Source organism: Oryctolagus cuniculus, chromosome 12, assembly GCF_051225735.1.
Source record: "Oryctolagus cuniculus isolate XC-2025 breed Fujian yellow rabbit chromosome 12, ASM5122573v1, whole genome shotgun sequence".
Classification (NCBI taxonomy): domain Eukaryota; kingdom Metazoa; phylum Chordata; class Mammalia; order Lagomorpha; family Leporidae; genus Oryctolagus; species Oryctolagus cuniculus.
The window spans coordinates 40840018-40867008 of NC_142878.1; the positions used below are offsets into that span (position 1 = coordinate 40840018).

The window sequence follows — 26991 nt, forward strand, 5'->3', positions numbered from 1 at the left end:
TGTGTGCAAAGTGCCCAGCAAGTGGCTGACTCAGTCTAACTCTTTAGCCGATGTTAGCTTGCCTCCCTCCTGCAGAAGAACTTGACTGCATCTGTAGCACGTGGAGATTCATTCCTGGTGAAGTTCTGGTAGCTTCTGGGTATTCGCAGGGAACATGCTAATCCTTTGGTCCGCGATTTCTGAACGGTGGAACACAGCAAGCTTTGCTCTCCTGCCAGGCTTCTCAGAGCATGTGGGTGTTTTAAAGGGTTAATTAAAGGCCTCTGTGGCAGGACATGCACATTGCATTTGGGTCCAGGCAATGAATGTGTATTCAGGCAAGCGTGTACAAGAGTAAGAAACCTTTATTTTGGGGCTGATGCTGTGGCATAGCCGGTTAAACAGTCGCCTGCTGCGCTGGCATCCCATATGGGTGCTGGCCAGTGACCCGGCTGCTCCACTTCTGATCCAGTTCTCTGCTAATGCACCTGGGAAAGCAACAAAAGATGGCCCAAGTGTTTGGGACCCTGTACCCACATGGAAGACCCGAATAAAGTTCCTGGCTTCAACCTGGCCCAGCCCCAGCCATTGCAACCATTTGGAGAGTGAACCAGTGGATGGAAGACCTCTTTCTGTGTCTTTCCCCCTCTCTCTGTAGCTCTGCCTTCCAAATAAACAGAATAAATCTTTGAAAAAATAAGCCCTTTTTTAAGATTTATTTTTATTTATTTGAAAGGCAGAGCTACAGAGAGGTAGAGAGACAGAGAGAGAGAGACAGAGAGAGAGAGATCTTCCATCTGCTGCTTCATTCTCCAAATGGCTACCATGGCCATGGCTGAGTCAGGCTGAAGCCAGGAGACTGGAACTCCATCTGGGTCTCTCATGCAGGTGTCAGGGGCCCATGTACTTGGATTAGCCCCTTCTGTCTCCACGGGTGCATTAGCTGGGAGCAGGATCAGAAGGGAAGGATCCATGGCTCCTACCAGATGCTCAGATAAGACATACAGATGTCACAAGCAGCAGCTTACCCACTGTGGCACAATGCCTGCCCCCAGAAATCTTGGTGTTCCTTTTTCAATTTTAATTTCTAAAAATGGATCTGAAAGGCAGAGAGACAGAAACAGAGACAACCCGCCATAGTCAGATCTTCCCTCTCCAAAATTTGCACTCCAATTCTCGCAAAAGTCACAGCTGGGCCAGGCTGAGCAAAGTGGAGCCTAGATCTCGATCCAGGTCTCCCAAAGGGGTAGAAGAGACCACCAGAGCCAGCACCTTCTGCTTCCTAAGGTGCTTATTAGCAAGAAGCTGGAGTCAGACGTGGAGATGGGACTCAAACATAGGCACTGCAATATGGGATGCAGGCATCCCAAGTGGCACCTTAATTGCTATGTAAAACACCTGCCCCACCGACATTTTAGTAATCATGGGTATATTATCACCTGGAGCCCTACAGAATTAAGTGGTTGATTCAGAGAACATGTTGAGTAATTGGGGAATGCTGATACAAGCACCCAGAATTCTTTTTAAATCACCTTTATTTTTTAAGTTCACAGCAGTTTTGAGCTGAAGGTCTAGAGAGATCCATATACCACCCTGCATTGCCTCCCCCCACTGTCGACATCCTGCACCAGAGTAGTCCATATTGTCACAGTCAAGGAACCTATATTGGCAAATCACCACTCAAACTCCACAGGTTACATTAGCGTTTACTCTTAGTTTTGTGTATTCTACAGGTTGGAACAAACAAATAATGACTTGCATTTATCATTAAAGTATCATACAGAACAGACTCACTGCCCTAAAAATCCTCTGTGTTCCACCCTTTCTTCCCCCCTTCTTTCCTAACCTCGGGCCACCACCTATCCTTTTACTGTCTCTGTGTGGTTCTGTGTTTTCCAGAATGGCATAGTTGGAATCATTCACTATGTTGCCTCTTGGATTTTTTTTGCTTGGTAATATGTGTTTAAGGTGTCTCCATGTCCTTTTATGGCTTTATAAGTCATTTATTTTTAGCAGTGGATAATATTAAAGTACCACAGTTTATTCCATTTACCTACTGCACTCAGTTCAGGCCTCCCACTTGGGTAGTAGGGACACAAGCACTTCGGCCTTCATCAGCTACTTCCTAGAATGGGTGTTAATAGGAAGATGGAATGGAAAGCAGAACCAGGACTTGAATCCATGTATTTTTTTTTAAAGATTTATTTATTTGAAAGTCAGAGTTACACAGAGAAAGGAGAGGCAGAGAGAGAGAGAGAGAGAGGTCCTCCATCCAATGGTTCACTCCCCAGATGGCCGCAATGGCCAGAGCTGTGCTGATCAGAAGCCAGGAGCCAGGAGCTTCTTCTGGGTCTCCCACGCGGGTGCAGGGGCCCAAGGACTTGGGCCATCCTCTACTGCTTTCCCAGGTCATAGCAGAGAGCTGGACAGGAATTGGAGCAGCCAGGTCTCGAACCGGTGCCCATATGGGATGCTGGCGCCCCAGACCAGGGCATTAACCCACTGCGCCACTGTGCTGGCCCCTTGAATCCATGTATTTCAATAAAGGATGCAGACATCTTAAACCATAATGCTAAACCTTCATCCCTCTTAAAGTTATTTTTAAATTATTTATGTAATATTCATTAATATTGCATATTAAACTTTAGTTTTTATCACCAAGAAAGTCATTCAACAATAATTCGGTGGGCAAGCTCCTAATAAGATGAAAATATCTTGCTGAAGATAAAAGGTGAAGGTAGGCACTGCTGATTCCTGAGGGGGAAATATCTGCATTTTCTGCAGTCTGTAAATCCTAGAGTGCCCTCTACTGGTTATCTTCTAGAAAGTCAGGCAGCTAATGGTTTCAGAGGACTCAAATTGTTCAAACACCTTAAATGTAATACTTTATCTCCTGAAATTTCCCTACAACCTTCTTCTGAAGGCTTATCTGAAGGAGAGCAAAGACTTTTTTAAAGTCTTACCTTGATTCTTCATGTCTGAGATGCCATTCTTTATTTTATTTATTTAATTAATTTATTTATTTTGACAGGCAGACTGGACAGTGAGAGAGAGACAGAGACAGAGACAGAGAGAAAGGTCTTCCTTTTTGCCATTGGTTCACCCTCCAATGGCCACCACGGCCAGTGCGCTGCGGCCGGCGCACCGCGCTGATCTGAAGCCAGGAGCCAGGTGCTTCTCCTGGTCTCCCATGTGGTGCAGGGCCCAAGCACCTGGGCCATCCTCCACTGCACTTCCCTGGCCACAGCAGAGAGCTGGCCTGGAAGAGGAGCAACCAGGACAGAATCCGGCACCCCAACCGGGACTAGAACCTGGTGTGCCGGCGCCGCAGGCGGAGGATTAGCCTAGTGAGCCGCAGCGCCAGCCTGAGATGCCATCCTAAATGTGATCAATGATGTCTATTGGATCCAGCATTTCAGAAGAGTCGGGAAATGGAATTGTGGTCCAAAATGATTTAACTGAATTTTACATTTATTTATTTATTTATTAAATATTTACTTATTTATTTGAAAGTCAGAGTTACACAGAGAGGAAGACAGAGAAAGGGGTCTTCCATCCACTAGTTCACTCCCCAAGTGGCTACAATAGCCAGGGATGGGCCAGGCTGAAGCCAGGAGTTTCCCCTGGGTCTTCCAGGTGAATGACAGGGGCCCAAGCACTTGGGCCATCCTCCACTGCTTTCACAGGCCATTAGCAGGGAGCTGGATTGGAAGTGGAGCAACCAAGACTTGAACCGGCGTCCATATGGGATGCTGGCATTGCAGGTGACAGCTTTACTCACTATACCACAATGCTGGCCCCTAAATTTTACATTTTAGCAATATATTGTTTGGACAGGCATTTAGCATAGCAATTAAGACACCACTCGGGATGCCCACATTCCACATAAGAGTTCCTGGGTTCTAGTTTCTGTTTTGTTTCTTAGTCCAGCCTCCTAGCACCTCTGGAGGCAGCAGATGGTGGCTCAAGTACTTGAGTCTTTGACTCCCATGTGGGAGGCCCAGCTTGAGTTTTTGTCTCCTGGCTTTGGCCTGGCCCAGCCCTGGCTGTTGTGGGGAGTGAACCAGTGGATGGGAAGTTTCTCTCTCTCAAATAAATAAAATATAACAATAATTTAAAAAATCATTTTGTTGAAGGGTACACAGTACCTTTCTGTAGCTAGATTCTCAACTTTCTGTGAATCTATAATTATTTCAAAATGAAAAGTTTTTTAAAAAATCCATTGAGCTTACCTTGTAATTTTATTTAAGTCTTGCTTTGAGCTTGTTCAACCATAAAGGGTAAAAAATGCCAAAGAAAAAAACGCAAAGGGACTTCAAAAAGTTCATGGAAAAATGAAACTAAAAATGTGTTTTGGTGCAAAAAATTTCAAATCCATGCATTTTTAAAATAATATGCATTTCTACACTTTCTGAAGCACATCATATGCATCGCTTGAGATTGGTGTTTTCTGTTTCTTTCCTTGCTTCTCCTCTTGCTTATGGCTAACAGCCTTTCCTGAAAGTCCTCCAAGGAAGCGCCAAGACCCTAGGAAGCACAGGCGTGCCCACTTTCCTCGGCAGTCGGAGCCAGTGGGGAATCTCTCTGCCTTTTTTTTTTTTTTTTTTTTTTTTTTGGACAGGTAGTTTTAGACAGTGAGAGAGAGAGAGAAAGGGCTTCCTTCCGTTGGTTCACTCCCCAAATGGCCGCCACAGCCAGCGCTGCGCTGATCCAAAGCCAGGAGCCAGGTGCTTCCTCCTGGTCTCCCATGGGATGCAGGGCCCAAGCACTTGGGCCATCCTCCACTGCACTCCTGGACACAGCAGAGAGCTGGACTGGAAGAGGAGCAACCGGGACTAGAACCTGGTGTGCCGGCGCCGCAGGCGGAGGATTAGCCAAGTGAACCACGGTGCCGGCCCTCTCTGCTTTTCATACGTGCATCACCAGCAGAAGCCTTATCTTCTGATTTGATGCTACCCAGCATCTATTTGTGTATTCAGGCATCCATTTATTCCACATCCATCACGGTCTATCCACTGCCCGTTCCTTTTAACATTAAAATGAGACAAGGCTTAGCCCCCACCCAGGAGCACGTGCTTCCCCACTGTGCTAAGTCTGTGAGCTCCAGAGCTGACCCTGAGATCTGTTCCTGCACTTAGCTTGCCCACTTGCCTCTGCTGGGTGTGCAGGAACTTGGGCTGGTTCCCACTGCCCCAGGCATTGCCTTGGATTGCCGCCCCCTCCACCCAAGACGCCTGCCTGCAGTGGGTCCTTGAAGAGAGAGGGCGCATGTCCCTCCCCCCGCCCCCCGGCCTCAGACACACGGAGGGCAGAAAGCCAAACTATTTTTTTTTTTTAATTTTTTAGATTTATTTGAAAAGCAGAACAACTGAGAGAGAGAGAGAGTCTTCCATCTACTAGTTTACTCTCTGAATTCTCACAACAGCCTGGTATAGGTCAAGCTGCAGCCAGGAGTTCCATCTGGTTCTTCCATGTGGAAGGCAGGTATCTAATTGCTTGGGCCATAACCTGCTACCTTCCAGGTGCATGAGCAGAAAGCTGTATTGGATGCGGAGGCGGGACTAGATCCCAGGCAGTCCTATATGGGACATGGGTGTCCCAAGCTGGGGCTTTACTTGCTGTGCCACAATAACCAGCCCCAAACTGCTTTTTAAACACACACACACACACACACACACACACACAAGCATGCGTGCAGCCCACTTTTAATTTGCAGGTGCAATATCTTGTCTGTTATTAGTCTGTCCTTGGCGGATTTCTGCAGGTGTGCTGTGGGTCAGATCTCGTGCCATCTCCTTCCATACAGGACATGAGCAGACAGCAGCAGCCTTGCTGAAGTTGGGAAAGGAAGCTGTCTGCCTCTCTCTGCTCTCTCCCCGCTCAGGTGAGTGCACCCTGGCGCACCTCTGTGGGACTGTGTGGGGTTTTGTAGAACACAAATTGAAAGTTACAGACATACTTAAAAACCCTCAGTCTGCAGAGAACAGCGAGGCCCAGAGGGCTTGCAGACTGCCGATCCGGAACTCAAACAGATCCAGGCCCAAACCACTTGCTCTGTCTGTTGTGTGGTGCTGTTTCTCTTTTACTTCCAAGAAGAGGTATTTGTCCTGCCTGCCATTCCCTCCTAGTTTCATACACTAATGCTAATTGGATGTTTACAGCCGATAATCAAGTTGTAACTGCCAAAGTCCAAGGAGGAAACAGATGGCGCACGCCAGTTAGGATAATTCCAGGTGAGTTTAATGAAGGTACTAGATCCACAGGTGTGTGCAGTTTCAGGGAGAGCAGTGTCAGAGCCTTTGCCGTCTGTAGCCCTGGAAGGATGAAGGGAGGGAGTAGATTTTTTTTTTAAAGTAGGTTCTTAAGAGCCAGGGAGAGAGACCTGTGTTGAGAGAAGCAGTGACCTTTGACCAGGGACCCAGCCAGCCCAGGCTGACTTATCAGGAAGAGAGCTGGGCAATAACACTCACGCGCATTACCTCTCTCTCTCTCTTGTCTCTGTTAGGAATCTCCACTGGCTGAACCTGGCTGGAAGTTAAAGGCATTGAGTTTGGCGGCAGAGGTCAGTGGATCTGGGGGCAAATGGAAGCTACACAAGGTTGTGTTCTTAGTGAGGGACTCCTGAAGTCATGGACTGCTGGGGTCTCTGATTCTGTGGGAAAACAGGGGGGAAAGTCATCTTTGGAAGGGAACTTCCCCAAGCACCCCTGCTCACACCATACAGCCTGTCCCTCTGAGAGTGGCCTCTGTTCTCTGTTGCCTTGACACAGCTCCCATCTACCGACCTTTTATTTATTTGAGAGGTAGAGTTACAGACAGAGAAAGGGAGAGACAGAGAGAGAGGTTGTCCATCCACTGGTTCACTCCCCAGATGGCTGCTGCAATGGCCAGAGCTGGACAGATCTAAAGTCAGGAGCCAGGAGTTTCTTCCAGGTCTCCCACATGGGTGTCAGGGGCCCAAGTACTTGAGCCATCATCTGCTGCTTCCTAGGGTGTGTTAGCAGGAAGCTGGATGGAAAGCAGAGTAGCTGGGACTCAGACCAGTGCTCTGACATAGGATGCAGACATCCCAAGCAGCAGCTTAACCCTCTGTGCCATAGTGCTCACCCTTCTCCATATTTCAACTCAAGATTAAGTTAGTAAAATTAAATAGAGCCAATATGTCTCATCTGCTCTTTTTTCTGAAAACAACCACAGCATTCTTCTGTATTTCCTTCTATGTTAGCCCTCACTTAATTTGTTAGTGTGAAGTAGATGATTGTTAAACATTTGTTGAATTGGAGTGAATAATATGAGGAATAAATAATCCCTTAGGGGCCAGCACTGTGGCGCAGTGGGTTAACACCCTGGCCTGAAGCGCCGCCATCCCATATGGGCGCCGATTCAAGACCCGGCTGCTCCACTTCCTATCCAGCTCTCTGCTATGGCCTGGGAAAGCAGTAGAGGATGGCCCAAGTCCTTGGGCCCCCGCACCCATGTGGGAGACCCAGAAGAAGCTCCTGGCTCCTGGCTTCAGATTGGTGCAGCTCCAGCCATTGCAGCCAATTGGGGAGTAAACCATTGGATGGAGGACCTCTCTCTCTCTCTCTCTCTCTCTCTCTGCCTCTCTGCCTCTCCTCTCTCTGTGTAACTCTTTCAAATAAAAATAAATAAATCTTAAAAAAAAATAATCCCTTAAACTTCTCTTTGTGGTTGAATTCTCAATTTCTGCAACAGTAGACAGTATTATGCTTCAGGCATTTCACTAAGCACCTTATGTGTGTATTGTCTCATTTAATCTTTTTTACCAACCTCATGGGGATGTCAGGTTATTTTACCCATTATATGGATAACATAACTGAGGCTTAGAGAGGTTGGGCTCTACTATTCTAATCCCCTCCAAAGTCTTCATATACCACATTCTACAGAATCTAGACTGAGACTATTTAATTAAGCTTCCATCTAGATATGAATATATTGAAACTCTGGTTCTATCTGAAAGACTACTGCATTTATTTAGCAGCAGTATGATCAAATGGCTTTTTCTTCAGTATATCGATAGCTGGGCAGTAGAGGACTGAGCCACTTCCAAGTGCTTCTCGGATACCTTTTTTTTTTTTTTTTTTTTTTTTTTTTTTTTACAGGCAGAGTGGACAGTGAGAGAGAGAGAGACAGAGAGAAAGGTCTTCCTTTGCCGTTGGTTCACCCTCCAATGGCCGCCGCGGCCGGCGCGCTGCGGCCGGCGCACCGCGCTGATCCGATGGCAGGAGCCAGGAGCCAGGTGCTTATCCTGGTCTCCCATGGGGTGCAGGGCCCAAGCACCTGGGCCATCCTCCACTGCACTCCCTGGCCACAGCAGAGGGCTGGCCTGGAAGAGGGGCAACCGGGACAGAATCCGGCGCCCCGACCGGGACTAGAACCCGGTGTGCCGGCGCCGCTAGGCGGAGGATTAGCCTAGTGAGCCGCGGCGCCGGCCTCGGATACCTTTTTATCGCTTGCCTTTCAAACTTTTGAAACCAGAATGTAGCTTCACAGTGGGTGTGAACATTACATTCACAGCCTTTTCGGTTTCCCCTAAAGGCTGTCAGTGCATCTTGGAATTGCAGAAATACGTGATGTGGAAGATGGGGCTCATGTCTCTTGCTTCCCCTGGTCTGTTTGAAAATGTGATGACTCGGACAATACACGTGCTTTACTGAGCTGGGCGAACATCCTGTTTTCTTGCAGGAGCGTGCTGGCTTTCTGCCATGTGTATGCATCTGTAAATGCATCTGATGGGTAAGCATTTTTAATTTTAAGTACTTTAGCAAACTACTTTAGACGCACTACTTCTGTTTTGTAATGAACAGGATATGACATATGATCTCTCACATATCCACGGAAGACCATTTACTTTCCTGAAGAAAGCTGTTTTTGTCTTCATATAATTCAAACGTATTTACTGAAGGACACCTGCCTTTGTCTTGACACCACCATGGACATGGTGTGTGTGTGTAGTGGCAGGGAGAGGAGTGGCTAATAAAACTCATCCTAGAGTTAGTTAAAGCTAATGAAGTTTAGGTGCACGTTTTAAAATTAATTATAGAGATGAGGCCCTTTGGGAATAAGTTGGATGGCCTGGAACCGATTAAAAAAAAAAAAGAACGAAATTGCTATGTAAGAAACGAATGAGAATTTGAGGGCCTGAAGACAAGTTAGCAAGGAGAGGGGACACTGACCCACTTCCTGCTGGGACGCTGTGAGTTGCAAGGTCCCCTGAGGGTGGGGTGCCTGCTCCCATGCCTTTGGGCACTCTGATGGCCTGCAGCACGATGCCTAGAGGCTGCAGTGTGAATGAGTTACAGGATGACCTCTCCATTAGAAGGAATGGACTGGATTTGTAAAATTCAGAAATGTTAAAATCTAGGGCTGGCATCTGGCACAGTGGCCCAGCTGCCACTTGGGACATTTGCATCACACGTTGGCGTGCCTGGATTCGAATCCTGGCACTGTTTCTGGTTTCAGCTTCCTATTAATGCACACTCCATGAGGCAGCAAGTTCAAGTACTTGGATCTTTGCAACCCATAGGGGAGACCTAGATGAGCTTCTGGCTCCTAGCTTTGGCCTGGCCCAGCCTTAGATGTGCAGGCATTTGGGGAGCGAACCAGCAGGTGGAAGATCTCGTTCTCTCTCTGTCCCTCTGCCTTTCAAATAAATAACAAACATATCCTAAAAAAAAAAAAAAAAATTAGAGGAAGTAAAGTCTGAGAAGTTAGCTAACTTGCGACCGGTGCCATGGTGCAGTAGGTTAATCCTCTGCTTGTGGCGCCGCCGGCATCTCATATGGGCAAGGGTTCTAGCCCCGGTTGCTCCTCTTCCAATCCAGCTCTCTGCTATGGCCTGGGAGAGCAGTGGAGGATGGCCCAAGTCCTTGGGCCCCCACACCCATGTGGGAGACTGGGAAGAAGCCCCTGGCTACTGGCTTCAGATTGGCGCAGCTCTGGCCGTTGCAGCCATTGGGGGGTGAACCAATGGAAGGTAGACCTTTCTCGGCTGGTGCCGCGGCTCACTAGGCTAATCCTCCACCTGCAGCACCGGTACCGCGGGTTCTAGCCCCGGTTGGGGCACCAGATTCTGTCCCAGTTGCTCTTCTTCCAGTCCAGCTCTCTGCTGTGGCGCGGGAGTGCAGTGGAGGATGGCCCAAGTGCTTGGGCCCTGCACCCGCATGGGATACCAGGAGGAAGCACCTGGCTCCTGGCTTCAGATCAGCACAGAGCACCGGCCGCAATGTACCAACCGTAGTGGCCATTTGGGGGGTGAACCAACGGAAAAAGGAAGACCTTTCTCTCTCTCTCTCTCTCTCTCTCTCTCTCATTGTCTAACTGCCTGTCAAAAACAAACAAACAAAAAAAAACCTTTCTCTCTTTCTACCTCTCACTGTCTGTAACTCTCTCAGATAAAATAAATAAAATCTTTAAAAGAAATTTTAAAAAAAGTTAACTAACTTGCTCAGAGGAAAAAATAGCACATCTGTGATTGGAATATGGCCCCCGGGACTTCTGCTTTCTACTGCTAACAGAGTAACAGGAACTAAATTTGCTCTCCTGCCTTTAAAATTTTAAAACAAACAAACAAAAAATTTGCAACAACAGTTTCAGACACTGGACAGACAAAAGGCAGCACAGGACAGTGCTTCCTGCGAAGAAACAGAAGAGCTGAGTCTCACTGTTGCCACGGAGAGTTTGCAGACAGCAGCACAAAGAGGGGAAGAGAGGAGGAACCCTGAGATGCACTGAGTCGAGGAGACAGAGCTCGTAATTTGAGCAAATGACGGTGGCAGAATTTACCGAGGAGAGTCATGGAGAGAGAGAATTCTGGAGATCTGAAGTGCGTTTTCCCCGAGTCTTCTACTCAGTCCTGATCAGCATGTACCAAGGCCAAGGAAAGGTGGAGTGACTGCCAGGGCTGACCCGTGAGACTGGCAGCACTTCCCTCCTCCAGTGCCGGGGAGGAGAAACCTCACAATCAGGGCATCAGCTCCAGTCCTCAGAAACCTGTTGCCCCAGAACTGCGTTCAAATGAGCCTCAAATTAAAGGCTGCTCTGGGGTGGGGGTTTGGTGCTGTGTTTGAGATGCCCATGTCTCCTACAGAGCCTGGGGTTGAGTCCTGGCTCTGGTCTGCTTCTAATCCCAGCATTCCTGCTAATGTGCACCCTGGGAGGTAACGGGATAACTCAGTGTCAGTGGGTCTCTGCCACCCATGTTGGGGACCCTGATAGAGCTCCAGGCTCCTGGCTCTGACAGGCATTTAGGGGGTGAACTAGCAGATGGGAGATAGTATTCTGTCTGTCCTTTTGCCTTTCAAATAAAATGAAAATAAATTTAAAAAAAATTTAAAGGTCAAGCATTGTGTCACAGTGGCTTGAGCTGTCTCTTGGGATGCCCTTATCCCATTTTGGAGTACTTGGGATCCGGTCCTAGCTCTGCTTCTGATCCAGTTTCCTGCTCGTGTGCCTGGGAAGCAACAGATGATAGCTCTCTGACTTGGGTTCTGCCACCCACATGGAATTCTAGGCTCCTGCCTTTGGCCTGGCCCAGGCCTGATTGTTGTGAGCATTTGGGCAGTGAACAAGTAAGCCGAAGATCTCTCTCCCCTTCTCTATTTCTCTTTCTCTTTCCACTTGTCTTTAAGATAAGTGAAAAACTTTGCAAAGTACCTTTTATTTCTCTTGTCCAGTCATTATACTGAAGAAATAGTGCATGGCATCTTTAAGGTTTAATTTATGGCAAACATTTCTGTCCCTAGAGATCAGTACTGTTGTATAATCAGGGATCTTGGGAACTGGGTTACAGGGGACCAAAACCCAATTCCATCCAGTGAAAAGGAGGATTTATTGGACAGATCCTGGAATAGCTCACAAAATTGAGGAATGCTGTGTGTATTAGTGCCTTATCGCTGCTGTACCCAATTGCCACAAACTCAGAGGCTGAAAATGCAACTACATTAGCTCATAGTTTTGGAGGTCATGTGTAAGGAAGAGTTTTCACTAAAATCATGGTGTGGGCAGAGCTGCATTCCTTCTGGAGGCCCTAAGGGAGAATTTATTTCCTTGCCTTTCCCAGCTTTTAGAGACTGGCTGCATTCCTTGGCTCATGACCTGCTGGTCTCATCTCAAAACCAGCAATGTCAGGCCAAGCCTTCCTCATGCTACCGACTGTCTGCTCTTCTCTCTTTGTCTCCTTCTCTCTATTTAAATTTATTTGAAAGGCAGAGAAACAGACATAGATGTTCTAACCACCTGTTCATCCCCAAGTGCCTGCAAGAGTCTAGGCTGGGCCAAGCTGAAACTGGGAGCCAGGAACTCCGTCTGGGTCTCCCACATGAATGGCAGAGACCCAGTCACTTGAACTGTCAACTGCTTCCTCCTAGGGTGTGCATTAACAGTGTTACTAGAGATGGCTGGAACAGAGGTCCTTGTCTTCATGCAAGAAAAGAATTTCAGACATGGGACAGAGTGTCAGTAAGCAAGGTAGCAAAGTTTAATGAAGAGGCAAGCAACTCAATAAAGAACTGAGAACCCAGTCTGCATTCACATTGGAGGTTTTTTATTTTTTAAGACTGATTTATTTATTTGAAAGTCAGAGTTACAAAGAGAGAGGAAGAGAAAAAGAAAGAGAAAGAGAGCTCTACTATCCGCTTGTTCTCTTTCCAAATGATTGCAAAGGCTGGGGCTGGTCCAAGTCAAAACCAAGAGCCAGGAGCTCCATCAACATCTCCCACATGGGTGCAGGGGCCCAAGAACTTGGGCTGTCTTCAGATACTTCCCCGGGCCATTAGAAGGGAGCTGGATCACAAGTGGAGCAGCTGGGTCTCAAATCAGTGCCCACATGGGATGCCAGCATCACAGGCAGTAGCTTTACCTTCTATGCCACAGTGCCCACACATTGGAGTTTTTTTTTTTTTTTTTTTGATTTTTAATTACTTGAAAGTTTCATGTTTTTATTTAGCTTTCTGACTCTGTGCTTGTGCCTTCAACACTTTCACAACAATTTTCTGCTCCTCGATAAGGAAAGCACGCTTGATCCTGTCACGGACACATTTAGCACACATGGAACCACCATAAGCCCTGCTGACGTGTTTTTTGGTTTTAGACAATCTCATCAGGACTTTAGGTCTCACAGCACGAACCCCACGAAGTCTGCCTGGGCACACACCACATGCAGATTTTGGTGCCTTCCCAACCTTCTTAGTATAAAGGTAAACAATTCTGTTACCAGGAGTTCGGGACAGTCTGGTTTTGTTGGAGGCTGTATTGTAGGAGAGCCTCCGGCGGTATGTCAAACGCTGGACCATTGTGGCTGCCTCTAAGCACCGTCCCGGAAGAGACATTGGAGTTGTTATATGTATGGACCAGTGTTTCTCTTCTCTCTTCCTCCTTCTTCTGGGATACTGCTGGATGGAGGGCTTTCTGAGCATTTGGTTTGTGGAATTCTTTGCCCGGGATTTTATCAGTGTTGTGTTATTGCAACAGCTCCCCAAGATTTCCCCCAGCTGCCCCTGGGGTAGGTCTGGGACCCATCTTAAAAAGGGCTGGTCTGCTTTAGAGCCCAGAATTCTCATTTTTGTTCTTCAGCTCCTCTCACACACAGGCTAATGTCTAACTTCCCACCGAACCGCAGGAAGCTGTATCAGAAGCAGAGTCACTGGGGTGCATGCATCCCTAGCATCAGCTTAATAACCTCCCCAGATGTCTGCCCTGTATCTGTGGCTTACTGGAGCCTGCACCGTCCTCTTGCCTTTCTTTTTGTTGTGAAAGCCTGGCTTAGACAATGGAGGTAAGTGCAGCTTTTCTTTCCAAGTAAAGACCTCACTTCTCCATTGCTACCTAACCCTTCACAGAACAGGAGTTAGGGGGAAATCCTCCCCTCCTACTTACATTAGTAACAGGCAGACATCAGCCTATGTGTGAGAGGAGCTATAGAGAAAACTGTGAATTTTTGTGCCGTCCAATGAGGAAGAAGTGCAGAAGCACACTTTGGAAGCAGACTAGCATTTGCACATCAAAAGACGTGCCCACAACCAACAACCTGGTTAGATAGGTCCCAGCCCTTTCCCAGGGGTGCTTAGGGGAATCTTCCCTGCCCTACACCAAGGGCTATTAGATCTAATAACTGCGCTGATAAAGCCCTGGGAAGAATGCTACAAATTACACACTCAGAAATCCCGCAATATCCCAGAAGAGAGAGTGGGGAGAAGAAATGATGGGCCTATAGGCATTTCTATAAAACTCCATCTTTACTGCTTTTCCAGGCCATGACAGAGAGCTGGACTGGAAGAGGGGCAGCCGGGACTAGAATTGGCTAGAACCAGGCAGTCTAAAGCAGCCTGGGCTATCATTTCTTTTTTTTTAACAGGCAGAGTGGACAGTGAGAGAGAGAGAGAGAGAGAAAGGTCTTCCTTTGCCGTTGGTTCACCCTCCAGTGGCCGCTGTGGCCGGCGTAATGTGCTGATCCAAAGGCAAGAGCCAGGTGCTTCTCCTGGTCTCCCATGGGGTGCAGGGCCCAAGCACTTGGGCCATCCTCTACTGCACTCCCTGTCCACAGCAGAGAGCTGGCCTGGAAGAGGGGCAACCGGGACAGAATCTGTTGCCCCGACCGGGACTAGAACCCGGTGTGCCGGCGCTGCAAGGCGGAGGATTAGCCTAGAGAGCCGCGGCGCCGGCCGGGCTATCATTTCTATCTTGAGATGCTCACCTGGTCTGTCAGGTGTATTTTCATCAAGCTTGGCTAGTGTGCTGACTGCCGCTCTCTGTATCACCTGTGAAATTGCTTTCTTGGATGAAGACAAGCTACTCTGCACAGGGTTATCCTAGCAATTCTAAAGCTTTTTCTTTTCAAAGTCACACTTCGCAGTCTCAAGACCAGCCCTCATCCAGTGGGCCTGTGACAAGTTTCCCACTGCACCTCAAGTTCTGTCTTTATCTTTTTGGTGCTTTTTTTTTTTTAAGATTTATTTTCTCTATTTGAAAAGTTGAGTTACAGAGAAAGGTAGAGACAGAGAGAAGTCTTCCACCTGCTGGTTCACTCCCCAAAGCCAGGAGCTTCTTCTGGGTCTCCCACATAGGTGCAGGTGCCCAAGCACTGGAGCCATCTCTTTCCCGGGTACTCTTCCAGCTGCTTTCCCAGGCCCATTAGCAGGGAGCTGGGTCAAAAGTGGAGCAGCCGAGACTCAAACTGGTGCCCATTTGGGATGCTGGCACTGCAGGCCAGGGCCTTAACCAGATACACCACAGGGCTGGCCCTCTGTCTTTATCTTTAATCTGCTTACCTCCAGTGACCTCGGCCTCTCCCTTCTGCTGTCAGACCTTGGATCTTGCTACTCCACTGGAATAATAGATTCCAGCTCCCCACCCACTCTCTGGCTCAGCAATCTGTTCTTCCAGACCCTCTGTCACTCTTCCAGGGCTTGTTTTAGTCTGTCTGTTGTAATAAATGAAAATCTCAGTGTTTGCATTACCCAATTACTGCTATCTAGTAAGCTACCCTAATATATATTGGTTTAAAACATCAGTTCTTGTTTATGAAGCATAGAGTTGTGGGTTGGCAGGATTAGGAGGATCTAGACTGGGCTCAAGGCAGTGGCAGAGACCAGTGAATACAAGTAGAAGCACGGCCATATCTGCGGGCCAGGGGACAGTGTCACTTCCCTGCATGTGTTGGCCAAAGCAAGCCACTGGGTCAGACCCCAAGAACAGAGGCCAGAAAGTGCACCATGCCCACAGTGAGGCCATGGCAAGGGTATGGATGTAGGGAGGGTTGAAGAATTGGGGCCAATAATTCAATCTACCATAGTGGCTTGACACAGTGAATGTATTTTTTCCCCAGTATTGTCTGCCAAGGACCTCTGGTCTAGCCAGTTATTCAGGACCCAGGCTGCTTCTGCTGTGTATGTCTCTTGCTTCTTTTGGTTTCATCATTTTCTTCATTCAGCTGGCAAGCATGGATCAGTGCGGTAGGCCACATGGTAGTCCCCAAGGAGGTCCGCATCCTAATCTCGAGAATCTGTGACTATTGCTTAGGTTGGGAAAGGAATTTTGCAGGGTGATTAACCATAGGATCTTGGGGCAGGTATTTAGCCTAGCAGTTAGGAACCGGCTCTGGACACATGAGTCCCATTTGGAGTGCCTAGGTTTGAGTGTCAGGTCTACACCTGATTCCAACCTCCTGCTCATGCCCACCTTGGGAGGCAACAGATGATGGTTCAAGTAGTCAGGTCCCTGCCATCCATCCGGCAGGCCCAGATGGAGTTCTCAGCTCCCAGCTTTGGCCTGGCTGTTGTGGGCATGGAGTGGAGCAGCAGATGGGCAGTCTGTCTGTCTATCTGTCTCTCTCCGTATGTCTCTCTGACTCTCAAATACATAAATAAATAATTTTTTGACAAATGAAAGATCTTGAGGTGGGTCTTATACTGGGTTATTTGAGTAGGCTCTAAGTGTAATCACTAGGCCCCTTAGAGGAGGTAAGAAGAGGAAGAAGTAGGAGATGTAAAGACTGGGGCTATCACTGAGGAGCAGTAGGTTAATCCTCTGCCTGCGGCGCTGGCATCCCTTGTGGGTACCAGTTTGTGTCCTGGCTGCTCCTATTTCAATCCAGCTCTCTGTTTATGACCTGGGAAACCAGCAGAAGATGGCCCAAGTCCTTGGGCCCCTGCACCCATGTGGGAGACCCAGAAGAAGTTCCTGGCTTGAATCAGCTCGGCTCTGGCTATTTGCAGCCACTTGGGGAGTGAACCTGCATATGGAGGACCTATCTCTGTGTTTCTCCCTCTCTCTGGCTGTAACTAACTCTCAAATAAATAAATAAAATCTAAAAAAAAAAAAAAAAAAGACCGAGGATTAGCAGAGCCATGGAGCCACCGCCAGGTCCCTTCTCAGTCCACCTCTCCACCTGCCCAGCATCCGCAGCCGCCATGGGAGTGCAGGTGGAGATCGTCTCCCGCAAAGTGCAGCCAGATTTGCATGGTACACTACATTGGGATGCTTGAAGAGGGAAAGAAATTCAATTCCCCCCGGAACAGAAACAAGCCCTTTAAGTTTATGCTGGGCAGGCAGGAAGTGATCTGATACTGAGAAGAAGGGGTTGCCCAGATGAGTGTGGGTCAGGGAGCCACACTGACCATCTCCCTAGACTATGCTTATGGTGCCCCTGGACACCTGGGCACCATCTCGCCACATGCCACTCTCATCTTTGACGCGGAGCTTCTAAAACTGGAATGTCAGGAATGGCCTCCTCCCTTAGCTTCCTGCTCTTGGATCTGCCACGGAGGGGGTCTGGTGCTCCAGATGTGCACACTGGAATCCACCTGGAGCTTTCCCTGCAGTTCCACTATGCCCTCTGTACAAACATCTGCCAGACCGAATGTGTTCTGTCACTCAGCTTCACTTCTTACACCCCTGCTTCCTCTTCCCCTCCCCCTGTACTCATGATCACCGAAACCATCCCCGCCATAAACCTCAAGTGACTCGATTTATTCTGTTCTCCTTTTGGGGTAAAAATTCAGTTTCCATCTTGGGTCTCAGTTTCCAGTGAAGATGTGGTGAGGTTTTAGCAGCATGAGTGATGAGTTCACTTTAGAACAGGAATTGGTGCTGCTGGGCGGGGTTTGCAAGAATTTTCACTTTATTTTTCTTTTTTGGATAAGATTTGTATCTATTATGTATTAAACAGTCTTGCTGCAGCACTGCAATGCCACGGCAGAAGTGAGACGCTGCTGAGGGCTGAATGACTCTCCAGCGTGAGAGGTGTCCTTGGGGTGGGTTAACAGCCCTGCTCAGACTGAAGCGGGGGACCAGAGAGCCTTTGCTTCCATGGCCCCAGTCCAGCCTCCCCGGAACCCCCCGCCTCTGATACCAGCTCACTTCCCTGTGATGCTGGACACTATAGGTACCTGTCCCTGGGCCCCAGGGACCACTGAAGCCTTCTTTGTGACCTGGATTATTTTTTATTTCCATCCTATGGTTTTTCTAGTGGATTTTCAGAACTTTTATAGTCTCCTAACAATCCAGACTGCAACACTTCCTAAATTTTAGGAAACTTTAATCTAAAGTTAAAACTGAAGGTGTTTGTAGACTATCATGCAGGGAAAACCTGGCCGTCATGGCACATCCTTGAGTGTTCTCTTGAAAGTGATGCTGGTTGGGGCTGCCGCTGTGGTGTAGCAGGTAAAGCCGCCACCTGCAGTGCTGGCATCCCACATGGGTGCTGGTTTGAGTCCCAGCTGCTACACTTCTGATCCATCTCCCTGCTATGGCCTGGGAAAGCAGTAGAAGATGGCCCAAGTCCTTGGGCCCCTGTACCCATGTGGGAGACCTGGAAGAAGCTCCTGGTTCCTGGTTTCAGATTGACCCAGCTTCAGCCGTTGCAGCCATTTGGGGAGTGAACCAGAGGATGGAAGACTTCTCTCTCTCTCTCTCTCTCTCTTTCTCTCTCTCTCTCTCTCTCTCTCTCTTTCTCTGCCTCTCTCTCTCTGTGATACAAAGAAGGAGTCTTGGGCCAAGGAATGCAGGCAGCCTCTGGAAGGCAGAAAAGGTGGGGGAAGGAGAGACTCCCTCCTAGAGCACCTTGACGGAATCAGCCCTGCCAAAAGCCTGGCTTTAGCCCAGTGCAACTGATTTCAAACTTCCGGCCTCCAAGAGTTAAGAATAAATCTGCGTGGTTTTGACTAAGGTTTTGATCATTTGTTACAGAGGCAATAAACTACTGTAATCACACAGTGGGTGCACACATCATCTGCAGTCATGTTTCACTGAATTGAGTCACACAGCCGCTCCCATGTGTGTGGGGACTGGGGAATATGGAGGAAACAAAGAGTGAGCTTTGGAGAACACTGAGATGGTCTCCTCCACAGCTCTCCATGGAGGCCTCCAGACCACGGGTCCCACCAGCCTGACTTAAGGCCTTTAGCTCCTCAAGTGTACCACACCCCTGGAACTGCTGCTTGGGACACCCGCATCCTGTACTGGAGTGCTGAACTTGAGTCTCAGCTCCTCTGCTTCCAATTCAGCTTCCTGCTAATGTGCACCCTGGGAAGCAGCAGGCGATGGCTATGCAGTTGGGTCCCTGACACCCATGTTGGGAGACCCAGAGTAAGGCCCTGGTCCCTGGCCCTCAAGCTTTGGGGAGTGAAGCAGCAGATGGAAGATTTCACTCTTTCTGCCTCTCAAACAGATTAAGTAAATAAAAATAAAAAATAGACTAATTTTTAAAAGGATATCACTATGCTCTTGCCCCACATCTGGCTTTTTTTAATATTTATTTTTATTTATTTGAAAGGCAGAGTTATGGCCGGCGCCGCGGCTCAATGAGCTAATCCTCTGCCTGAGGCGCCAGTACACCGGGTTCTAGTCCCGGTCGGGATGCTGGATTCTGTCCCAGTTGCCCCTTTTCCAGGCCAGCTCTCTTCTGTGGCCAGGGAGTGCAGTGGAGGATGGCCCAAGTGCTTGGGCCCTGAACCCCATGGGAGATCAGGATAAGCACCTGGCTCCTGCCTTCAGATCAGCGCAGTGCGCTGGCCGCAGCGCGCCGGCCATGGCGGCCATTGGAGGTGAACCAAAGGCAAAGGAAGACCTTTCTCTCTCTCTCTCTCTCACTGTCCACTCTGCCTGTCAAAAAAAAAAAAAAAAAAAAAAAAAAAAAAAAAAAGAGAGAGAGAGAGAATAAGAAGCAAGGCAGAGTTACAAAGAGGCAGAGGCAGAGAGAGAAATGTCTTCCATCTGCTGGTTCACCCCCCAAATGGCTGCTGGGTGCAGGGGCCCATGGACATTGGGCCATCTTCTGCTCTCCCAGGCAATGCAGAGATGGATCAGAAGTGGAGCAGCCGGGACTCAAACCAGCGCCCATATGGGATGCTGGCACTGCAGGCGGTGGCTTTACCCTTTACGCCACAGCACCAGCCCCCATAGCTGTATTTTGTAATGGTTGCTGTCTCAGCCTTGCAGTGTGACAGGGGACAATGAGATTCTTTGGAATCTCAAAGGCCTCTAATGCCAAGTTTATACAAGGTCTCTGTTCAGTTAAACACGAGGGGATAAGAATCATTTTTGATAATTTAGGATTTCGTGTATGGTGCCAAAATGCTTTAAAAATGAGGATACACATGTTTGACTTTCCTTTTTAGAAAATTGCAAGGCTAAGGAAATTGGGTAAATAGCAGAGTCAGGGAAATGACTGAAGATTGCGGCTTTAGAACGTGAAAGAGTAAATAATTCAATGCGTTTTCTGAATCACAAAGCAGAAAGAAACCTCAAGAGGTCACTTGGCTCAAATCTCTGCTTCTGAAAGCTCCCAGGTTGGGGGAGGGGAGGGTGAGAGTGAGAGGCGTGTGGGGAAGGGTGGTGGCCGGAAGAAGGAAAGGAAGTATGAGCTGTTCCAAGATCTCTAGGCATGCAGAGAATACAATAGATCTTTACAGAGGTTTGTGATTTTTTTTAAAGATTTATTTATTTATTTGAAAGGCAGAATTAGAGAGAGAGAAAGAGATCTTCCATCTGCTGGTTCATTTCCCAGATGGCCTCAATGGCCAGGGCTGAGCCAGGCCAAACCAGGAGCCAGGAGCTTCTTCCCGGGCTGCCCCTAAGCACTTGTTGCCATCTTCCACTGCTTTTTCCAAGGCGCATTAGCAGGGAGCTGAACTGGAAGTAGAGCAGCTGGGACTCGAATTGATGCCCTTATGGGACACCAGCATCTCAGGTGAAGACTTTACTTGCTACACCAACAACACTGGCTCCTTTTTCAAAGTTTTTTTTTTTTTTTTTTTTGTCAGGTCCAGCGCTGTGGTGTAGCAGGTAAGCGGCCGCCTGCAGTGCCGGTATCCCATATAGGTGCTGGTTCGAGTCCCAGCTGCTCCACTTCCAATCTAGCTCTCTGCTATGCCCTGAGAAAGCAGTAGAAGATGGCCCAAGTCCTTGGGCCCCTGCACTTGTGTGGGAGACCCAGAAGAAGCTCCTGGCTTCTGGCTTTGGATCAGCTCAGCTCCAGCCATTGCGGCTACTTGGGGAGTGAACCAGCTGATAAAAGACTTTCTCTCTCTGCCTCTGCTTCTCTGTAAACTGCCTTCCAAATAAATAAATAAATCTTAAAAAAAAAAAAAGTTTTGTCTGAGTCTCTCCATCACTAAAATAGTCAATATTAGTATTTGCCCAGAGTTTTACATAAGGAGGGCCTCCTGGTACCCAACTCAACTGTCCCCTGCCCTTGAGGAAAGGATGAAGACTGGGGGAATTTCTGGCCCTAATCACACTCCAGAGAAAGCTAAACCTCAAGGCCTTCCTCTGCCGGCCTGGGCTGAATGGCCGCACTGGCCAAGGGCAGCCCTCCCGATAACTCATCTCTGAGTCTTGAGATGGGAAGTGGAGCAAGAGACTCATCAGCCCCAGCACTTCCCTCAGCGTGTTTGATGCCCCATCCCCCCAGGCCTGAGGTCTGAAAAGAGGGAGGAAACCAAGGCTTTTATGTCTGTTCAAGGCCACCTCCTGGCTCACTTGCCCCTTTCACTTCCTAACCCAATAGGCTGGCAGGGGCTGGTGCTTAACTGTCTCCTCCACTCGTGACAAGGTCTCTAGGGCAGGCCGTACTTAATATAGTACACAGGTGTTCTTAGTACACTTGTGGTTTTCATTCTTACAATGAAATACCAGAGGCAAACTACTTTACAGAGGAAAGAGGTATATTTTGGTCCAGAGTTCTGGAGGTGCAAGGTCTAGGGGCCACATCTGGTAAATGGCGTTTTGTTGGCAAAGTCCTCGTGTGGCAGAGAGCATCACATGACAAGAGACAGTGAGGATGGGGCCGACACTGTGGCATAGCGGGCTTGGGTAAAGCCGCCGCCTGTGGTGCCGGCATCCCATATGGGCACCGATTCAAGTCCCAGCTGCTCCACTTCTGATCCAGCTCTCTGCTATGGCCTGGGAAAGCAGTAGAAGGTGGCCCAAGTCTTTGGCCCCTGCACCCATGTGGGAGACCCGGAAGAAGCTCCTGGCTCCCAGCTACTGGATTAGGATCAGTGCAGTTCTGGCCCTTGTGGCCAATTGGGTCTGAACCAGCAGATGGAAGACCTCTCTCTCTTTCTCTGCCTTGCCTCTCTGTGTGTAACTCTGACTTTCAAATTAATAAATAAATCTTTTTTTTAAAAGAGAGAGACAGCAAGAAGCATGTATGTAACCCCCAGAATTCGATCATGGAGCCTCTAATCTACTTTTTTTTTTTTTTTTTAATTTTTGACAGGCAGAGTGGACAGTGAGAGAGAGAGAGACAGAGAGAAAGGTCTTCCTTTACTGTTGGTTCACCCTCCAATGGCCGCTGCGGCCAGCACACTGCGCTGATCCGATGGCAGGAGCCAGGTGCTTCTGGTCTCCCATGCGGGTGCAGGGCCCAAGGACTTGGGCCATCCTCCACTGCCTTTCTGGGCCACAGCAGAGAGCTGGACTGGAAGAGGAGCAACCAGGACAGAATCCGGCGCCCTGACCGGGACTAGAACCCGGTGTGCCAGCGCTGCAGGCGGAGGATTAGCCTAGTGAGCTGTGGCGCCGGCCAACCTCTAATCTACTTTAATGTTCCCCAGGGCCCTACTGCTAAACACCATTGTTGCATTAACGTCCCACTTTCTTACTACCTAACAACAAGGCAGAAACTGCAATGTGTGACACTCTAACTGTATCCAAATCACAGCATGTACATTATCAGGAAGCTCCATGCTCTAACTAGCCAAGTGTCTTGCAGAACTGGGAAGTGATGTCTCTCTCCTATTCTGAGGTGGTGAACCTCTCAGCCCTCAGCTGGGAGATGGAAGGCTAAGGGACAACAGTTAGGGGAGCTTTTCATTGCAGGGGTGTACATTTTACACAATAAGTGCAGTTCGCTAATAAGTGGCAAATCCAGGACTCTGATGCTGTCCTGTCTGACTCAGGTCTTCATACTTTAAGTCATTCTTTAACTTTTCTGTTCAAAGTCAGCCTTGTTTTACATTTCCTAGCTCTTTAACTCTACTTTTAAAAAGTTATTTATTAGCCGGCGCTGCGGCTCACTAGGCTAATCCTCGCCTTGCAGCACCAGCACACCGGGTTCTAGTCCCGGTCGGGGCGCCGGATTCTGTTCTGGTTGCCCCTCTTCCAGGCCAGCTCTCTGCTGTGGCCCGGGAGTGCAGTGGAGGATGGCCCAAGTGCTTGGGCCCTGCACCCCATGGGAGACCAGGAGAAGTACCTGGCTCCTGCCATCGGATCAGCGTGGTGTGCCGGCCGTGGTGGCCATTGGAGGGTGAACCAACGGCAAAAAGGAAGACCTTTCTCTCTCTCTCTCTCTCTCTCTCTCTCTCTCACTGTCCACTCTGCCTGTCAAAAAACAAAGTTATTTATTTACTTGAAAGGCAGAAATAGAGAGAAAGCTCTCCCATCTTTAGCTCACTCCTCCAAAGCCAGGAACCAGGCACTCAACCCAAATCTCCCAGCTAGGCGGCAGGGATTCAACTGCTTGAGCCATTACTTACCACCTCCAAGGGTGCACACTGGTAGGGAGCTGGATCAGAAGTGGAGCCAGGATTTAGACCAGGCACTCCAATATGGGCTGTAGGCATCCCAAGCAGCTTCTTAACTGTTGTGCCAAATGCCTGCCCCACTGACTCCGTTTTAAAACATTTCAATTAAAACTGCTTGTTGAGGGCCCCCAGGGATGCCTTCCTATGCTACTGCTGTGGCTGACTTACTCCCATGCTGCAGAAGATTGAAATCCTTTGAGACTTCTGCTCGTCCTGGGTTCCTGCAATCACCCCACCTTCAGCCTTCCCTCTTTGAAAATGAACCCGCCTGGAATCATCTCGATTGGAGCGTTACCTGCTCCCTCTTAGAACCCCGGCTGATAGACAGGAACTCGTGACTCTACTGCTTGAATTCTCTTGACAGACGGCTGCTGGCTCAGTCAGGAGCCCCTTCCAGAGTGCAGTTATTGCTGCCCAGCTGAGGGGTTGCTTTTCCCGGGCCCCTTCGCCTCTGGATGAGCGACTGTGGACAGCAGTCATGTTCCTGCTGCCAGGCGTGGCCCAGAAAGCTTCCCACGTGGTCCTGATGCTCTCTCCAGCCTTGTTCGATAGCATCCTAGGCTCTAGGCAGACATTCTGATTCATTTTGTGCCATGAAGGACTTAATTCCTTCTCAGAATAATGCTTTTTATTTTTTTCAACTAGAACCTTTATTTTGGAATAATTTTACATTTAAAGAGAAATTGCAGAGGGCCAGCACTGTGGCATAGCAGGTAAAGCCACCGCCTACAGTGCCGGCATCCCCTATGGGCGCCAGTTTGAGACCCGGCTGCTCCACTTCCAATCCAGCTCTCTGCTGTGGCCTGGGAAAGTAGTAGAAGATGGCCCAAGTCCTTGGGCCCCTGCACCCGTGTAGGAGACCTGGAAAGAAGCTCCTGGCTCCTGGCTTTGGATCGGCACAGCTCTGGCTGTTGTGGCCAATTGGAGAGTGAACCATCGGATGGAAGACCTCTCTGTCTCTCTCTCTGCCTCTCCTTTCTCTGTGTAACTCTGACTTTCGAATAAATAAAAAAATCTTAAAAAAAGAGAGAGAAATTGCAAAAGTAGTACAAGGGGAGTTTCCACATACTCCTCACTCAGTTTTAGTTTCTCCTAACGTTTTCACCCTTCATTACTGTGGTACATCTGCCAAAACTAAGAGACCAGTATTCATGCACGATCCTTAACTAAACTCTAATCTACAGTCAGATTTCACTAGTCTTTCCCTTAATGTACTTTTTCTGTTCCAGGGTGAATCCAAGATACCACATTGTGTTTAGCTGTCTCCCCAGTCTCCTCTGGTCTGTGGCAATGCCTCCATTTTTCCATTTTGTCATGACTTTGACCATCTTGAGGAGTACTAGTCAGGTATTTTGTAGAATTAAAAACAAAAACAAAGGGGCCGGTGCTGTGGTGCAGCGGGTTAACACCCTGGCCTGACGCACCAGCACCCCATATTGATGCTGGTTCTAGTCCCAGCTGCTCCACTTTGCATCCAGCTCTCTGCTATAGACTGGGAAAACAATAGAAGATGGCGCAAGTCCTTGGGCCCCTGCACCCACATGGGAAACCTGGAAGAAGCTCCTGGCTCTTGGCTTAGGATCGGCACAACTCCAGCCATTGTGGCCAATTGGGGAGTGAACCATCGGATGGAAGACCTCTCTCTCTGCCTCTCCTCTCTCTGTGTAACTCTTTCTTTGTGTGTGTGTGTGTGTGTGTGTGTGTGTGTGTTTTGGACAGGCAGAGTGGACAGTGAGAGAGAGAGAAAAAGGTCTTCCTTTTCTGTTGGTTCACCCCCCAGTGGCCACTGTGGCCTGTGCGCTGCGGCCAGCACACCGCGCTGATCCGAAGGCAGGAGCCAGGTGCTTCTCCTGGTCTCCCATGGGGTGCAGGGCCCAAGGACTTGGGCCATCCTCCACTGCCTTCCCAGGCCACAGCAGAGAGCTGGCCTGGAAGAAGGGCAACCAGGACAGAATCCGGCACCCCGACCGGGACTAGAACCTGGTGTGCCGGCGCTGTAAGGCGAGGATTAGCCTATTGAGCCGTGGCGACGGCAATAAATAAATCTTAAAAAAAAAAAAAAAAAAAAAAAAAACAGAAGAGAGGAAAAACAAAATATCAATATGTAATGTATTATTAACACATTAAATAATCAGACCTTGCAATGGATATATAATAAGTACCTTAATTTCAAAATAAATAGTGGTGAGCATAAATGTTGTTTTCTTCTTTTTTCTTTTTCTTTTCTTTCTTTTTTTTTTTTTTTTTTTTGACAGGCAGAGTGGACAGTGAGAGAGACAGAGAGAAAGGTCTTCCTTTGCCGTTGGTTCACCCTCCAATGGCCGCCACGGCCGGTGCGCTGCGGTCAGCGCACCGCGCTGATCTGGTTTTAAGACTTAACAACAAAATAATTGCATCCCTGTCACCCACGTGGGAGACCTGGATTGAGTTCCTGGCTCCAGGTTTAATTCAGAGTTCTGGTTACTGCAGGCCTTTAGAAAATGACCAGTAGGTGGGAGCTATCTCTGTCTCTTTGTCTCTCAAATAAATGTAAAAAGAATATTCTCACAAAAGGAATAATAATAATAAAAAGATTCTACAACAACGGTATTATAATATGAAAAAGTCTGATTTCTCTTGGTGACAAAATCATGGGTACTTCCAACATTACTTTGGTTTTGGACTACAGTAAAGGCTAAAGAAAATAAAGGTATAATTGTTTTTCTCACCCAAATTCAGATTCCTTGACTTCCGTGGCCTCCATGATTGTCCTAAAAGGGATGGCAAAACCACAAGATGGGAAGAAGCTGACTTCCTGTACATCTGTATACAGCAAGGACACTACTTCTGAAGAATCCCCCATTGTACATAAATGAGAAATGTCATATTTAAATCAGCTATTAAATCAGCTAACAATACCTTAACTAATATGACTTTTAACCACTCAGTTATATATATACTCACATATACACATGTGATATCTGATGATATAAAAGATAAGTGTATTAATTAAATACTTCTTTCTTATTAAGATTTACTTATTTATTTAAGCGTTATTTTAAGAGTTAGAGAGACAGGGAAAGACACAGAGAGAGAAAGGGCTTCCATCTGCTGGTTCACTCCCTAAATGGCCACAATGACCAGGGCTGGGTTAGGCCAAGGCCAGGAGCCAGGAGCTTCTTCTGGGTCTCCCACGTGGGTGGCAGCAGCCCAAGGACTTGGGCCATCTTCTGCTGCTTTTCCCAGGCCATGAGTGAGAAGTGGGATTGGAAGTGCTGCAGTGGGAACTTGAACTGGCACCCATTTGGGATGCCAGTTCTATGGTGCAGTAACAACCCACTGTGCAGCAGTGCCAGCCTCTTTTTTTTTTTTTTTCTTTTAAGTAACTAAAAGCTTTACCAAAAATAGAAGTTGTAAAGAGAAGAAGTCAGTTCAGGTAGCAAGAACAGAGGAAGGCCTTGCGCTACCTACATACCCCCAAATCTGG

The 26991-nt window shown here is 48.2% G+C and overlaps 1 protein-coding gene, 1 long non-coding RNA gene and 1 pseudogene across 6 annotated transcripts; 2 read left to right on the forward strand and 1 right to left on the reverse strand.

Annotated features, from left to right (window-relative positions):
• The first annotated feature begins 5719 nt into the window (after positions 1-5719).
• LOC138844632 (uncharacterized) lies at positions 5720-26535 on the forward strand. Of its 5 annotated transcripts, XR_011380763.2 has the most exons (5): positions 5744-5863; positions 6141-6212; positions 6485-6541; positions 8686-8736; positions 26244-26535. It is a non-coding gene; the product is annotated as an uncharacterized LOC138844632 (long non-coding RNA). The 5 variants fall into 5 exon arrangements; XR_016217887.1 differs by lacking the exons at positions 6141-6212; positions 26244-26535 and adding an exon at positions 20760-21086 and having other exon boundaries at positions 5720-5863; XR_011380764.2 differs by lacking the exon at positions 6141-6212 and having other exon boundaries at positions 5729-5863.
• LOC100354714 (large ribosomal subunit protein eL34) lies at positions 12890-13304 on the reverse strand. Its single transcript, XM_002718133.6, has one exon. It carries the CDS (start codon positions 13290-13292, stop codon positions 12939-12941), a length of 354 nt encoding a protein of 117 aa, XP_002718179.3. The 5' UTR covers positions 13293-13304; the 3' UTR covers positions 12890-12938.
• Positions 16975-17459, forward strand: LOC108178358 (peptidyl-prolyl cis-trans isomerase FKBP1A-like; annotated as a pseudogene).
• Positions 26536-26991: the final 456 nt, after the last annotated feature.